A 16944-nucleotide genomic window follows, 5' to 3' on the forward strand; every position below is an offset into this window, starting at 1 on the left:
TTTACTAATCAGTCTATTTTTATGAAGGACAAGGCTACAAAGAGGATTTTTCTCAGTTGGACTGCTTAAGGATGAGCTCTATCAAGTGCTGCTACCAAAAATGTTTTATGTTTCTCTTTGGACTTTTGTTTCTTGTTTGTCTAATGCTTCATATTCTTTATCATGTGTTAGTTCTAAATTTCCCCTACATATGCACTATTGCTTAGGACATCCTAGTTATGTTATTATGAATAAAGTAGCATCACAATGTAATATCTCCTTTTCAATTCCATCTTCTAGTGATTCTTCTTGCATTGCTTGCCAATTAGAGAAAAATAAACCTGCCAATTAGGCAAAATTAAACGCCTATTTACTTCACCATCTTCCACTGTTAGTCATGCACCATTAGAATTAATTTTTTCTAATGTGTGGGATCCAGCTCCAATTGACTCACTAGAAGGGTAGAACCAGTGAGGAAAATATCAACGATAATATCAGATTTCGATTATCATCGACATCGATAGAGGGGGAAAGAAATGTCTGTCTGAATTTTCGCAGAAATATCGGTGATGTCGATGAATATCGGCAAAAATCGGCAAAACCATAAAAAATATTGAAGGTATATCGGAATTTTTACAAGTTCGGCACCGATAGAGGGGCGACAGAAAAATATTTCTTGGTTTCCCCGATTTGTCAACGAGATACTTGAATAGTGGTCGATAGTTTCGATTTTATGGACATTTTGTCGAAATCTCAATCATTTTTTGAAGATGTCGTGATAAAATCTCATTGCTCTGCATATCCATGTAGGAAGCCGTGGAGGCAAGATAAAAAAGAAGGAGATGATCTTTGGTTTAAACCTAAAAACATTTTGTTGGGCTGTTGGAATTTGAGAATGGGTCAGACTACTGGGTTTTGATTCACTTAAAATAATAATTTTTGGATCCTTTTTAATTTAATGAAATAAATTTAAAAAAAGGATGAACAATGATAAACAAATGAATACTGAGTAATTTATTAATAAAAAAAAATGAATAATGAATAATAAAATTATGCACATAAATTAGCGAACCAAATAAATAATTAACCACTCAATAATATTTAATTAACCCCCATTATCTCAATTATATTGCAATACTTACTATTTATGTTTTAACATTTAGATACATTATAATTTAACAGAAAATATGATTTTATATCTATAGCTATTTTTTTTTTTAAAGTATCTATTAAATGTACTTGGTCATCTTTATCATCGATATTCCTATATATTATAAAGTTATCATTTTTTTGTTATTATATAAAGCTTATGTTCTAAATAATGTATTATTAATAGATTTAGTACTTTTAAAAAGGTTTCAATATTCCAAAATTTTAAACTATATAAATTAATTTGGTAACAAAAATATATAAATAAGTTTAAATATAATAAGTATATAAATAAGTATAAATATACCAATATCATTTTAAAAAATAATAAAATCAAATTAATAAATCAATATACCAATATCCCATGATATTAAGATAAGAAGTATTAACAATATTTTTGCATTGGTTGAAAATTTAACTCATAAAAGAATTAAAGTCTTTCAAGCAAACTGGAGTGGTGAATATCAATCCCTCAAAGCAATTTTACATAATTTTGGTATAATTTTTCAACATCTTTATCCTCAAAGTCATAATTAGAATAGAAAAGTGAAAAGAAAACACCATTATATTATTGAAACTACTCTAACTTTGCTTGCACAAAGCTTAATGCCTTTTACCCTATGTTGGAAAGCTTGCTCTATTGCTACTTTATTAATTTTAATTAATAAACTTCCCACTAAAATATTAAATTTTTAATCTCCTTTTCAAAAATTATTCAAAAAAATTTTAATTTTTTTTTAAAAGTTTTGGCTATGAGTGTTTTTCTTTTTTTAAACCTTATATAAATAAAATTTTAGTTTTCATTCTGAATAATATATTTTTATTGGATATAGTTTACCTCGTAAAAGATATAAATATTTAAGTTGAATCATGTGTAAAATTTATATCATTCCAAATGTAATTTTCAATCAAAATTGCTATCTTTATGCTGATTCAACCGGATCCCACATTTCAAAAAATATTAAATCTAATCACTTTAACTTTTAGAGGTGGCAATCCAGGTCATGATACGGCGATACGACTCAAAAACGATACGAAATAAATGTGTTTGGGTTTCTCATAAATGGATTCGGATCATAATCGGATCAATCCATTTAACACGATTATTAATCGTGTCATTTTCAAGTTGACCCGTTTAACTTGAAATTGATCCGCTATGACCCATTTACATTTAATTTTAAATTATAATTTTAGCCATAATATATTATTTAATAAGTAAAAAATATTATAAATTTAAAAACTTTATAAAAGTAATTTTTTTTATTAATTTTTTAAAGACAAATTTTTAAAAGTAATTTTTATTATTAATAAGTTAATTTGTAATAAATAGTTTAATTTTTAAATTAACAGATTAATATTCAGGTTAATAGATTATCAGGTCAATATGATCTGTTAAAGTAATCATGTTAAACAGATCCTATCAGGTTAATTTGTTTATAAACAGACCAGATTACTATTTTATATATTTAACACGATTAATAAATAAATCAAATTAAAATTAAATATTTTTTATACACGATTATTAAACAGAACACGAATCCAACAATAAACACAAATGGCCATCCCTACTAACCCTCGCTTCCTGTTCCATCAAATTTCTTCTCTGCACGCTAAGCCGTAATGGACCCAGTCCACATTTAGCTGTCTTTAGCAGCCTCTTCGAAGAGTACTCCTCCTCCCGTCTTGTCACATCACAACAACTACTCACTGTCTCACATATTACATGTCCCTCATTCTACAAGAAGTCCTCACGGGTCCCACATGCTACCCTCATTCTACAACAACTCCTCACAGGTCACATACTACGTGTCCCTCAATCTACAACAATTCCTCACCGCCGTGCTACCCTCATTCTACAACAACTCCACGGGTCCCACTTGGAATCATGCATGCACATGATATCGATCACACGCTAATTAAGCAGATAGGCAACTCAATTTCTACTTGGAGCCATGCATGCACTCAACTCCCTCTATAAAACCTTGAGCTAAATAAGCATTTTAATCACACGCAAATTAAGCAGATAGGCAACTCAATTTCCATATCGTTTAAAACAAAATGTCGATCCAAGCTTCAGCAGCTCCTGAAGCCTTTACCCAAAATAAAAACCGTCCCTCTGCAGAATTTCATCCCACCATTTGGGGTGATTATTTCCTCTCTCACTGTGTGGTATGCAACTGCTTTTTATTTATTATTTTTTTTTTTCTATTGTTAGTATACGTAGCTTATTGGATTCTATTAGTCGTTCAATTATATTCATAATTGTTATTTTTGGTCTTTAAATAAACTCTCTTTTTTTGACACTTTTGTTCCTAAATTTTATTGTTTTGTGCACCTTAATTCTTAAATTATTTTTAAAATTTAACTTTTAATAGTTTTGAAACATACTCTATATTTATTATGATAAAGAAATAACAAAATTACAAAATCAGATACTTCTACAAGACCCCATATATGTGTCGAAATTGTTAAAAAGTAGACCAAAAATTGTTAAAGGACCAGCAGTACATCAAAAATTAAAGTTTAAGACCAAAGTATCCAGAAAAAATTTCATGGGCTAAAAAAACATGTTTATATTATTTGATAGGTTGAAAAACTAATATAATCTAAATGTAAAAAAATTTTAAAAGAGATAAGTGCAACTCAACGTAAACCAATAAAATAATAATATATTATAAACAACTTAAACAGCTTGGTACCCATAATAATAATTAACCAATACGTACTTGCCCTTGCAGCAAAAGGAGCACATCGAAAAAATGCAGCAACATGTTGAAGAATTGAAGGAAGAAGTTAAAGGGTTGGTAATGAAATATTCTCAGAAAAAAACTTTGCAAAAGTTGGAGTTGATTGATGCAATCCAACGTTTAGGTGTGTCTTACCATTTTGAGAGGGAGATTAATGAAGTATTAGAAAAGATCTATAGCTCTTATGGCTTTCATGATGAAGAGGATGGTGATCTTTACGCTATTTCACTTTGGTTTCGTTTGCTTAGGCAACATGGTTATTATATTTCGTGCGGTAAGTTTCTGTCTCTATACACTTCAATTCATGTTTTTATTTTTTTATATGAGCTTAGATTTGTTATTGTTATCATCATCATTATTATTGTTTTTTTTTTTTTTGTGATAAGTAATTTTTTTTTTAATGGAGGATTAAAGCAATGATAAAAAGAAAAAAAAGGATAAAAAAAAAGATTTAGATAATAAAAAAAAACATAGACGAACTACCTATATATAATTAATTATATATTTTCACATAATCAAAACTACTGTTTTCTATTGAGCTTTTCAAAGTTTATATATAAATTGGTTTTGGTTGGTCTACCATCTTAAGATCAATTGGATTTTTGGTTGTTTATTTTGTAAAAGATGTATTTAACAAGTTCAAGGACGGAGATGGCAAGTTTAAGGCATCTTTAACTGTTGATATTCCTTCCATGCTAAGTCTGTATGAGGCAGCACACCTTCGCATGCATGGGGAAGAAATTCTTGATGAAGTCCTAGATTTCACCACCACTCATCTTCAGTCAAAGCTAGGTAATATGAACTCCGACCTCGCCGGAAAGGTCACCTTTGCTCTTAACCGGTCCATCCGTAAAAACATACCGAGGTTAGAGACAAGACATTACATCTCTTTCTATCTTAAAGAAAATTCCCACAGTGAAACTTTGTTGAAGTTGGCACAGTTGGATTTTAGTGTTTTACAAGCATTGCATCAAAAGGAAGTAGCCAACCTTTCAAGGTATGTCTAAAGCAACTTGAAAGTATCTCTAGTTTTTTGTTTATAAAATCCTTCAAATGTGATCATGACAATATTATAAAGAGATTGAGTTTTTAATGTTGCCACTTAATAAGTTGTGATGTTTCTTCCACACTTTAATTAGTATATTTAATTCAAAATAATTATTATATATTATAAATTTTTATGTTACTGAAAGTTATTATGGTTGTGTTATACATATGTGATTTATTTAGGTGGTGGAAAAACTTGGACTTTAAAAGGAAGTTGCCTTATGCAAGAGACAGACTGGTAGAATTATACTTTTGGATTTATGCAATGTTTTTGGAGCCTCAATATTCCCTTGCAAGAGTGTTAGTTACCAAAGTAGCAGTCATGGTATCCATCATAGATGATACCGTTGATGCTCATGGCACATATGAAGAAATCAAACTCTTTACGGAAGCAGTCATGAGGTAATATAATTATAATTAATTTATGCTTTTAGCTCATATATGAATTGGTTAGAATTTCGTTGATCTAGTGTTCTCTTCCCCCCCCCCCCCCCCCCCAACCTCTCTTTTAATCCATCATATTCAATTAATTTATTTATTATAGTAAAAATTGTGATCCTTAAATATGATAAGATGTTACTTTTTGTTAATTAATGATTCTCAGGTGGGATATTAGTGCCAAAGATGTTCTTCCAGATTACATGAAAATGATATATCAGGAAATTTTGGATATTTATAGTCAATTTGAGGAGCATATTGACAAGGAAGGAAGATCCTATGGTTTAGCTTATGCAAAACAAGCGGTGAGCCCAATTAATATTGAGTTTATCTTCTTTATTTTTTGTTTAAATTATTCAATAATCAAAATCTTCAAATGTAAAAGCGAGATTAAAGAAAAAAAAATATTCTTATAACTTCTTAGAGGGATAAAAATAAATCTTTGTTTATTTGAGCAGAATTTATTTGTTTATGATAATTTTCCTGATATGTTATGCTTATATACCACAAATGTTATTTTTTTTACTTTTTTTTTTTATGAGTTTAGATGAGAGAATTAGTCCAAGCCTATTTTGCTGAAGTTGATTGGTTTCATAATAAGAACACTCCAAGGCTGGAGGAATACATATCCAATGGGGAAGTAAGTGCTGCTTTTTATGCCTTAATAACGGCCTCGCTTCTATGCATGGGTGAGGGGAGTGCAACCGAAGAAACGTTCATTTGGGCCTCTAATAAACCAAAAATCATTAAAGCTGTTTCACTTATTGGCAGATTGCTGAATGACATTAAATCCCATAAGGTTGTTAAATATATATATATATTTATTTGATTGTTACTATCTAAATATATAATTAGACTAATATCATTTTACTCCCAAACTAAATTACTTTTTGTAGTTTACCTATCAACCAAACTGTGAAGATTTTCATACTGCCTTTTTATCTTTTTTTTTTTTTTTTTAAAGAAAAATCAGTTTTGTAAAATTATGCATTTCTTTATAATGAATTTGACAAAATTAGCCTTACACACTTACATAAATGAAAGTTTTTAAAACAAAATTACTAGCATGGTTCATCAAATTCATAAGACAACAAGAGTTTTTTTTTTTTTCATTTTTTTCTATGTGGTTTAGTTAATTAATTTCATTTCAAGTCATTTGAATTCCTTTATTATATTTTTACATTGCTCTTATATATATACAGATAGCAATGATATAATTATTTCATATTGTCTATGTCGTGTGCAACTATATATTTATTTGTGTTTTTTGTATCTTTTTAATTGGTAGTTCGAGCAGAAGAGAGAACATTGTGCATCGGCGGTTGAATGTTGCATGGAACAACATGGAGTTGAAGAAGAAGAGGCACATAAAATGTTGCACCAAGAAATTGAAAATGCTTGGAAAGATATAAACCAGGAGTTCATGAAGCCAACTGCTGTAGCAACCCCTGTTCTTGACTGCGTTCTAAATATTGCACGTGTGTCAGATGTTATTTATGAGGACGGTGATGGTTATACCAATTCTCATTTGATCAAAGACACCATTACTTTGCTGCTTGTCGATCCTATACCCATTCATGAGCATCTTCTTCCATAATATGTTATCCTAACTCTATAAATATATATATAATCATAATGATTTCCTATTAGAACATCAAAATGGATTTTCCATTAAATCTCTTATTATTAATTTTTGGATTGCTGTTAAAATTTAAAATTAGTGGATTATATGAGTTTGGCAAAATAATAAAACTCTAAAAAGCAAAATGAAATATATTTTTAAATCTCAAGTGTTGACCTTTAAAGCAATCCAAAAGTTGATAAGTAAGATTTTCATGGTTTTTCCATTACGTTGTACTGATAACGGAATTTCATTATATTATATTATATAATAATTATAAAATAAAGAAGGAGACTTAGTCCTTTGTATTTTCTCTTTCGATCTCCTGTTTGTTTGTTGAGTTTATTAAGAGTGTACTAATAAGTGAATTTAAATATTATATATATAGAATTATTATAAAATAAAGAGAAAGAATTAGTTCTCTAATTTTCTCTTATGATTTCCTGTTGGTTTCTTGACTATTTTATGGGTGCATTAATAAGTGAATTTGAATATTCATGTTTTTAAAGTGACTTATTTACTTTGTTATAATATATACTTTAATCATTGGTAAAATTTCATTTTTCATGTGATTTAATTAGTTCTTTCAAAAGGAATATTGTCAGGACCCGTCCAGAATTCCTTCCCCGGAACCCTAGACAAGCCCTGATCCCAGGAAAACCCTACCGGACCCTCCAACGGAAAATCCGACAGAGCCTCCCCTAAGGGATTTACTTACCACAAATTACCTGCACTGAAAACACACTTCTATACTCATCCCCTTATTCCTCCCGCAAACTACAAATTGTTCCACAAATTTCAGCACTTCTCAAAAACAACAACAGTCCAGTGCATAAATAAAACATAAGTATCCCAATAGTATACAGAGCTGTAAGAAATGCTAAACAACAGAAATACAACAAAGCTGAAAAGAATAATACACTGAAATGAAAGAGTACAAAGATACTTCTCAAAACACGACAGCAGTGGAAAACTTGGTTCGCTCCGGAAGAATGCCTACCACCACTTGCACCTAAGGGAACGGAATTTAAGAGTGTGAGATGCTAATCATCTCCGTGAGTGACCCTAACTACTGAACACCTTTAGTGATAATAAAATAATATTAATAGCAATTAAGGAATAGAACAAATACCAACAATTAATAAATAATAATAGTAACTGTTGGAAAATACTAATTTCCCTCAAAACTCTCACCAATCGCTCCGTTTGAAATGTTCCCTTTTTAAAACCTTTTCGCAAAACCCAATGTACATACCTCCCAAAACCAAGGGATTAAACCATTTAATAAACAATAATTAAATAAATACATACCCCAATATATAATTAAAATGTAATAAATTATAGTAAATAATTTTGAACACCTTTGGGGTTTAAAACATTATTTGCAATTTACACCGACGCACCACACCATATACCGGTGATGCCCTCCGATACCCAGCGTCCCGAGCACCCACTGGCGGGGGGGTTAAAGAGAGAAACCTGCAACGGTCACTTCGGCGTCCCGACAGTACCGCTGCTGAAACCATCACCCGGCCAAGGAGGGGGGCGGCTGTGCACAACAATAACCTTGCCTGCCCACGGTCCAATGGTAACTCACGGGTGAAGTAATAACCGCGCGCTACCACGTGTCCATACACCATACACCAGAACACCAATACTGTATGAGTGCGTCTAAAAATAAACATTATTAACCAACTGTACCGTTTTTTTTTTCTTTCCAAAATTACCGTGGGAAATATACCAAACGTTCACAAAATACCATCCCACATATTTTTATTTAACAACCCGGTACGAAATAGCAATAACAACAACCATAATTTTCTCGAAATACGAGATGCAACCATAAAAATACCGCGGGCATAATTTATAAATTTAAACCAATATTTTTGTAAAATATTTAACCCAATTATGCCCGAAAAATTAATACTGAAACCACGTACAAATACTACCGAAATACACTTTGCTCATGCATAACAAATAAATTAAATCAAAATAAAACCATAAATAAACCACACCACATGAGCATAATTTAAATATCAATTTAAATACCAATTAAACATAATTAATTGCCCAAAATAATTTTTTGAAGGTGGGTCACTCACCTTGAGCGCGTAAATCAACTAAGATCCTCCTCGGGATCAACTCCACCACTCGTACGCGCACCTACACAACCACAGTGTACCAACCAAAAATATTAATATTTTATTCGGGTAGTTCCCAAATGGGTACCTGGGGAGCGAACACCAAACGATATCTAAAGGTTACGAGTTATATACCGAATCGAAGCTCGTGTGATAAGGATCACGAATTCGGTCTTACTTTCCGGTGATTGGACCCGACGGGGTCGGAATTTTGCCGGAAATCTTTTCGGGTTTCGGCTCCGCAATTCTCCCAAACCGTCGCGAATTGGCGGAAACGGATGCCGGATTCAGGTTCAGGAGGTCGAACACAGTTGACTGGAGCCGGCCGGAAAACTGGGTACTCGCCGGAACAGTACTTTCCGGCGAGCCGCCGCGGTCACCGGCAACCGTCGCCGGAAAACGCTCCGATCCCGGTGCGTCGGTGGTCCGATGGCCGTGAAACTTGGTGGGTCGGCCGGACTTGAGGAGAGGATCAAGGGTGACTAGCGCGTGTGGCCGGAAAATGGCCCGGAAGTGGGTCGATCGGCGATGGCCGGCGGTGGAGGGAAAAACTGGCCGCCAATCTTCGGACGTCCGATCCGGGCGCGTCCAGCGGCCGATCGCCGTGAAACTTGGAGGTTTTGCCGGAAATGGGGAGGGGAAGCTTGCTGGCCGGTGCATGCACAGTAACTCGGCCGAAAAGTTTGAAAAATTCCGGCGGCCGGCGGACTCTCTCTCTTTTTCTCTCTCCTCTCTCTCTTTCTCTCTCTTCCCCTAGAATTTTATCCAATAAAAACCCCTGTGTGACACTGTTCATGCCACGTGGACCAATCAAAAGCTGACACGTGGTGTTTCACTGTTCACCGACTTAAAAACATTAAAATATTACGGTATCCGGCAAACTTCACACGTCCATAACTTTTTAACTGTATGTCCGTTTTGAGCGTGCCGCTAGTCTGTGAACTCGTATCGACGAGCACTTCACAACCACGCACGAGTCAAAGCTCATTTCCCCATAAATAAAAAGTCAATCCCGGCACCCCTTGGACAGTTTGGACCGCAACTTGTTTTGCCCATAACTTTCAAACCGTAGCTCCGTTTTCAACGTGCTACTAGTCTACGAACTCGTGGCATCATGCACTTCGCCACGGTACCCTGGTCAACTCGAAATTCCAACTAGAGCAAAAAGTCAACTTTTGACCCGCTCGGTCAACAGTCAACCTCGGTCAACGTGCACGGATTCCGGTGCGATTTGGGACGGGGTGTTACAAATATGCAGTATTTGTTTAACAACAAAATGGCATAATTAATTGCTTACATGCAATTATCCATATCCAAATTATTTTATTGATGACAGATAATTAGGTCTTTTAAATATAAATTATATCGTATATTATTAGTACTTCGATACTAGTTACAAAACCTCTTTATAGCTATACTATTTGGACAAAATTAATTTTATAACTATAAAAAGATTATAATTTACTGGAGTTACAGTGAAAAATATTTTGACTTCAATAAGAATAGTATCCATTTCGATGAGTTATATATCCTTGCAATTTTAGCAATATTATAATAACTTTAATGAATAAATCATTGTCTCAAGCGATTTTACATAAATATTTTATATTATCATGAATTTTTACTATAAGATACCATATATATTTTGCAATGAATAATTATCATTATGTAGAGATAAAATTCCTTAATATGAGACTTAAAAAAATTATAATTTATTATAATGTAGAGTTTATTCTTATTTATAACCAACTCAAATTAAGACTAAATTTTTTTATGACTAAATAGAGATTATTCCAATATATGATATTATTATAAAAAAAAAATTTACTGTGTTTAGCACTTAAATGTAATGCATACTAACTATTAATTAATTTTTTTATTTATTCATTAAAAAAAAAAAACTATACGATATATCAATGGTTGACAAAAAATTGATTGGCATGAATAAAGGAATTGTAAATTCCAAAAAACAAAAAGGTTAACTTTAAATCAGAAAGGAATATATATATTGTACAATTAAAGTATAAAAGCATCTTTCGTAGAGATGCGAATTATAAAAATAAACATACCGCATAAGCAATACGAAAAGTATTTTTAAAAAATTACTATTTCACTGTAATTTTTAAAATAAATATCAAAGTAATATGACCCAAATATTATCAAAATGAATATCTATTAGAGACCTGTTAGATATTTTAAAATTTTTTTAAAAGTAAAATTTTCCTTAAAATGTCAACTCCTTCAAAAGAAAATTTTAATAAAATATTTAATTAATTGATAGTTATAAATGACTTTTTTTATGCATTATCATTGAAAAATAATTTTATGTTTAATCATTCATTATACCACCTCTCAATTGGAGATGCTGTGTAACATTTGTGTCATGTGTTTTCCTTTATCTTTTGTTTTCTTTTCTTCCACTAGATGTAAATAATACTATTTCATTTATTAAGAGCACAATACGGCCATCACCACCTTATAAAGTCCATTTTCAGTATCTGGGTCTGAATTCTAACGAGCATAGTTGGATTGGATTTTAGGCTTGGGTAGGATCTAAACCATTTTTCCCCCTAAGAATGTAGACCATTTTCCCTATATATATATATATATATATATGAAAACTCTAAATGGTATTTGAAAACAGAGAGAGGAAACTAGAAAGATGGAGAGAAAGTGGAAGGGAAAAATAGAAGAATATAAGTATTCAGTAATCAAAGAAATTAAACAAGACAGAGAAGTTTGTCACTATCAAGCATATTCATTAAATATAAGCTGGCAACATTTTAAAGCAAAGAGTTATATACAATGAAAGAGAGAAAACAGCGAAAACATGCTGCTAGAAAAGCAGTGCTGAAGCTTCTATCACTACATAACCCCTCAGGTTTGCAATTGCTCCCAACAATAGAGAACTTGGTGTTGTGTATTGCAGCAAGAGAACATATTTATACAATTGGTCACCAGGTACCAACAAATTCAATCTGTCAGCCAAAAGTACCACTGCAATTCCAACCAAAGGAAGCACCAAAAGCCTTGCAACAATGATACCAATTGTTGTCATCCTTATTCCAAGATTAGATTCAGTTGGTCCCTCAGCAAGCATTCCTCCAAGAACAACCATAGCAGAAGGCACCATTGCATCTGCTAGAATCGCTAGACTATCCGTGATGAAAGAAAGCATAGCATCATCTCCAAAAACAAATGCTTTCAACCCAAGAAATACTCCGATGACAATGGCCAACAGAGAAACAATTATCAGAGGCTAAAGAATGTGACGGATTGGAGTGCTTTCTGCAACTATCCTTATCTTTCTCACAATCTTGGGCTCTGCCAAACATCTAATGGATTCAGTATTACAACCCGCATTTTTGTTGTTCAAGGATTCGAATTCCAGGTTATTCATATTCGGAACACCTGAGATGTTATTGAAAAGGCTGGCTATAATGTGAGATCCCACATCGGTTGGAAAGGAGAATGAAGCATGCCTTATAAGGCTGTGGATACATTTTCCTTGTAAGGCCTTTTAAAACAGTGCGAACAGGGCCCAAAGTGGACAATATCACGAGCAGGTGGATTTGGCTGTTACAGTTGATATCAGAGCCAGTACTTGGATAGGTGTGTCAGTAAGGACGCTGGGCCCCAAGGAGGGTGGATTGTGAGATCCCATATCTATTGGAAAGGGGAACGAAGCATGCCTATAAGGCTGTGGATACCTTTTCCTTGTGAGGCCTCTTAAAACCGTACGGGCGGGGCCCAAAAAGGACAATATCACATGCGGGTCGACTAGGCTGTTACAATAAGGGGTGTCTTGCAGTGTTCAGTTTCATTGTCTTCCATTCCATGCCATTCAGCTTCAACAAGGAGTTGTAACACCCCGTCCCAAATCGCACCGAAATCCGTGCACATTGACCGAGGTTGACTGTTGATCGTTGACCGAAGGGGTCAAAAGTTGACTTTTTGACTCGGTGGGAATTTCGAGTTGACCAGGGTACCATGGCGAAGTGCACGATGCCCCGAGTTCGTAGACTGGTAGCATGTCAAAAACGGAGCTACGGTTTGAAAGTTATGGACGAAACAAGTTGCAGTCGAAACTGTCCAGGGGGTGCCGGAGTTGACTTTTTGTTTATGGGGAATTGAGCTTTGACTCGTGCATGGTTGTGAAGTGCTCGTTGACACGAGTTCACAGACTAGCGGCACGCTCAAAACGGACATCCGGTTAAAAAGTTATGGACGTTTGAAGTTTACCGGATACGCCACGTGTCAGCTTCTGATTGGTCCACGTGGCATGAACAGTGTCACACAGGGGTTTTTATTTGTTAAAAGTCTCGTGGAAGAGAGAGAAAGAGAGAGAGGAGAGAGAAAGAGAGAGAGAGAGCCACCGCCGGCCATCGGAGTTTTCCACTGTTCCGGCCTATCTACAGTGCACGCACCGGCCAGCAAGCTTGCTCTCCTCATTTTCGGCAAAACCTCCAAATTTCACGGCGAACGGCCGCCGGACGCGCCCGGATCGGACCTCCGAAGTTCGGCGGCGAGTTTTACCCCTCCACCGCCGGCCACCGCGAATCGACACTGTTCCGGCCATTTTCCGGCCACACGCGCCTGACAGCCTTGATCCTCTCCCCAAGTCCGGCCGACCCACCAAAAATCACGGCCATCGGACCACCGACGCGCCGGGATCGGAGCGTTTTCTGGCGAGGGGCCGGAAATCTTCAAACGGCGATTTCTCCGCCGTCCGACCTCCGTTTTGCTCACCGCCGGTCCCGTTGGGTTGCTATCCTCAAGATCTACAAGTCTGCAAAATTTCACGACCAACGGCCACCGCACGCGCCGCCGCCGGCGACGGTTGCTGGTGACCGTGGCGGCTCGCCGGAAATTACTGTTCCGGCGAGGAGCCGGAAATTTCGGCCAGCTCCAGTCCGCAGTGTTCGACCTCCTGAACCCGAATCCGACTTCCGTTTTCGCCAATTCGCGACGGTTTGGGAGAATTGCGGAGCCGAAACTCGAAAAGCTTTCCGGTGAGATTCCGACCCCGTCGGGTCCGATCACCGGAAAGTAAGACCGAATCCGTGATCCTCATCACGCGAGCTTTGATTCGGTATATAACTCGTAACCCTTTAGTTATCGCTTGGTGTTCGCTCCCCGGGTATCCATTTGGGAATTACCCGAATAAAATATTAATATTTTTGGTTTGTGCACTGTGGTTGTTTAGGTGCACGCGCGAGTAGTGGAGTTGATCCCGAGGAGGATCTTAGTTGATTTGCACGCTTCAGGTGAGTGACCCATCTTCAAAAATTATTTTGGGCAATTAATTATATTTATTGGTATTTAAATTGATATTTAAATTATGCTCATGTGGTGTGGTTTATTTATGGTTATATTGTGGTTTAAATTATTATGCATGAGCAAAGTATATTTCGGTGGTATTTGTATGTGGTTTTCAGAATTAATTTTTCCGGGCATAATTGGGTTAAATATTTTACGAAAATATTTGGTTATATTTTATAAATTATGCCCACGGTATTTTTATGGTTGCATTTCGTATTTCGAGAAAATTTTGGTTTGTTGGTTATCAATGTTTCGTACCGGGTTATTAAATAAAAATATGTGGGATGGTGTTTTGTGAAAATTTGGTATACTTCCCACGGTGGTTTTTGGAAAAACGGTACGGTTGGTTGTTATTTTTTATTTTTAGACGCACTCATACAGTATTGGTGTTCTGGTGTATGGTGTATGGACACGTGGTAGTGCGCGGTTATTATCTGGTTTAGCGCACGGTTTTTACTTCACCCGTGAGTTGCCATTGGACCGTGGGCAGGCAAGTTGTTATTGGCCACAGCCGCCCCCCTCCTTGGCCGGGTGATGGTTTTTAGCAGTCGGTACTGTCGGGACGCCGAAGCGACCGCTGCAGGTTTCTCTCTTTAACCTCCCGCCAGTCGGTGCTCGGGACGCTGGGTATCGGAGGGCATCACCGGTATATGGTGTGGTGCGTCAGGTGTAATTGTCGGTGTGAATTGCAAATAATGGTTTAAACCCCAAAGGTGTTCAAAAATTATTTACCATAATTTATTACATTTTAATTATATTTGGGGTATTTATTTATTTAATTGTTGTTGTTAAATTATTTAATCCCTTGGTTTTTGGGAGGTATGTACATTGGGTTTTGCGAAAAGGTTTTAAAAAGGGAACATTTCAAACGGAGCGATTGGTGAGAGTTTTGAGGGGAAATTATTATTTTCCAACAGTAATTATTATTTATTTATTAATTGCTGGTATTTGTTCTATTCCTTAATTGCTATTACTATTATTTTTATTATCACAAAAAGGTGTTCAGTAGTTCGGGTTACTCACGGAGATGATTAGCATCTCACACTCTTAAATTCCGTTCCCTTAGGTGCAAGTGGTGGTAGACGTTCTTCCGGAGCGAACCAAGTTTTCCGCTGCTGTTGTGTTTCGAGAAGTTTCTTTGTACTCTTTCATTTCAGTGTATTATTTCTTTCAGCCTTGTTCTATTTCTGTTGTTTAGCACTTCTTAAAGCTCTGTATACTATTGGGATACTTCTGTTTTATTTATGCACTGGACTGTTGTTGCTTTTGAGAAGTGCTGAAATTTATGGAATCGGGTGTAGTTTGTGGGAGGAATAAGGGGATGAGTTTAGAAGTGTGTTTTCAGTGCAGGTAATTTGTGGTAAGTAAATCCCTTAGGGGAGGCTCTGTCGGATTTTCCGTTGGAGGGTCCGGTAGGGTTTCCCTGGGATTAGGGCTGTCTAGGGTTCCGGGGAAGGAATTCTGGACGGGTCCTGACAGAGTGGCCTGCTAAGTATGGGGTCCAGCCTATTATCTTTTAAAGCCCAAGCTCATTGAGGTTTCAACCCTAGAAACCCTAGAGAAAGCATTATAAATAGATGTTTAATTTCTCATTCTTGTATCACATAACACACAGTATAGGTAATACAAGTTTTGAAAGAGGCTGAGAGAAGTTTTTTTTATGTATAAGTTTCATAGTAAATAATACATCTTTTTCCTCTCAATTTTCATGCTTTTGTCTCTCTTTATTTTTTTGTATTAGTTTTGTATGTTTTTGGTGATCAAAGGATCACAACACTAAGATCATTGATAGGCAATTCCTCAATCTCAATCTAAGCCTCTTCTTGGTGATTTTGTAGTACTCCAATGGTGGCTCCATCATATGGTAAACAAGGGTGTAAACAAGGATAGCATAGGCCCATTGAGAGAAAGCAACATAAGCCACACCAGAGACATGGCATTTTGGACCAAATGGGTTGTCCTGGCTGTGGCACCAGATGTAACAATGGATAGAGGGAGATTACCTGTGTTCTTGAACGCCGTCATGATGACGGTGAACCGAAAATATTAAGGCAGCGGCAGGCAAATGATGGCCACTAGCAATCCCAATATGCAGCTAATGGCAGTGTTGAGGAGAACATTGACAGGGATGAACCACCAGAGGGTTAAATTCTGGAGAGTAATGGATGGACCGAGGTTCGTGAAAATGAGGCGGGGCAAAAACAGAGCAAAGACAAGTTTTCTTAAAAGCTTGAGAGTTGCTGTCAGGACCCGTCCAAAATTCCTCACCAGAACCCTGGACAAGCCCTGATCCCAGGGAAACCCTACCGGACCTTCCAATGGAAAATCCGGCAGAACCTCCCCTAAGGGTTGAACTTACCACATATTTTCTGCACTGAAAACACATTTCTATAAACGCCACCTTATTCCTCCCATCTTACTACAATTTATTTCCACAAATTTACAGCACTCCAAAATAATAATAGGGAATTAATGCAGTATTTAATAAAATGTGTTCAAT

At 35.6% G+C, this 16944-nt stretch overlaps 1 protein-coding gene and 1 pseudogene across 2 annotated transcripts; one reads left to right on the forward strand and one right to left on the reverse strand.

The window, feature by feature from the left end:
- The first annotated feature begins 3159 nt into the window (after window positions 1-3159).
- Window positions 3160-7417, forward strand: LOC107416156 ((-)-germacrene D synthase-like). Of its 2 annotated transcripts, XM_048472137.2 has the most exons (7): window positions 3160-3297; window positions 3867-4149; window positions 4500-4872; window positions 5106-5324; window positions 5527-5665; window positions 5908-6159; window positions 6649-7417. In XM_048472137.2, exons 1-7 carry the CDS (start codon window positions 3187-3189, stop codon window positions 6955-6957), a joined length of 1686 nt encoding a protein of 561 aa, XP_048328094.2. In that variant the 5' UTR covers window positions 3160-3186; the 3' UTR covers window positions 6958-7417. The 2 variants fall into 2 exon arrangements, with proteins under 2 accessions (XP_048328094.2, XP_060672223.1); XM_060816240.1 differs by lacking the exon at window positions 5908-6159.
- Window positions 7418-11883: 4466 nt separating this feature from the next.
- LOC107416149 (protein PIN-LIKES 2-like) overlaps window positions 11884-16944 on the reverse strand; it is a 36787-nt pseudogene continuing 31726 nt past the window's right edge.

The sequence above is a fragment of the Ziziphus jujuba genome, chromosome 4, assembly GCF_031755915.1.
Source record: "Ziziphus jujuba cultivar Dongzao chromosome 4, ASM3175591v1".
Lineage (NCBI taxonomy): Eukaryota > Viridiplantae > Streptophyta > Magnoliopsida > Rosales > Rhamnaceae > Ziziphus > Ziziphus jujuba.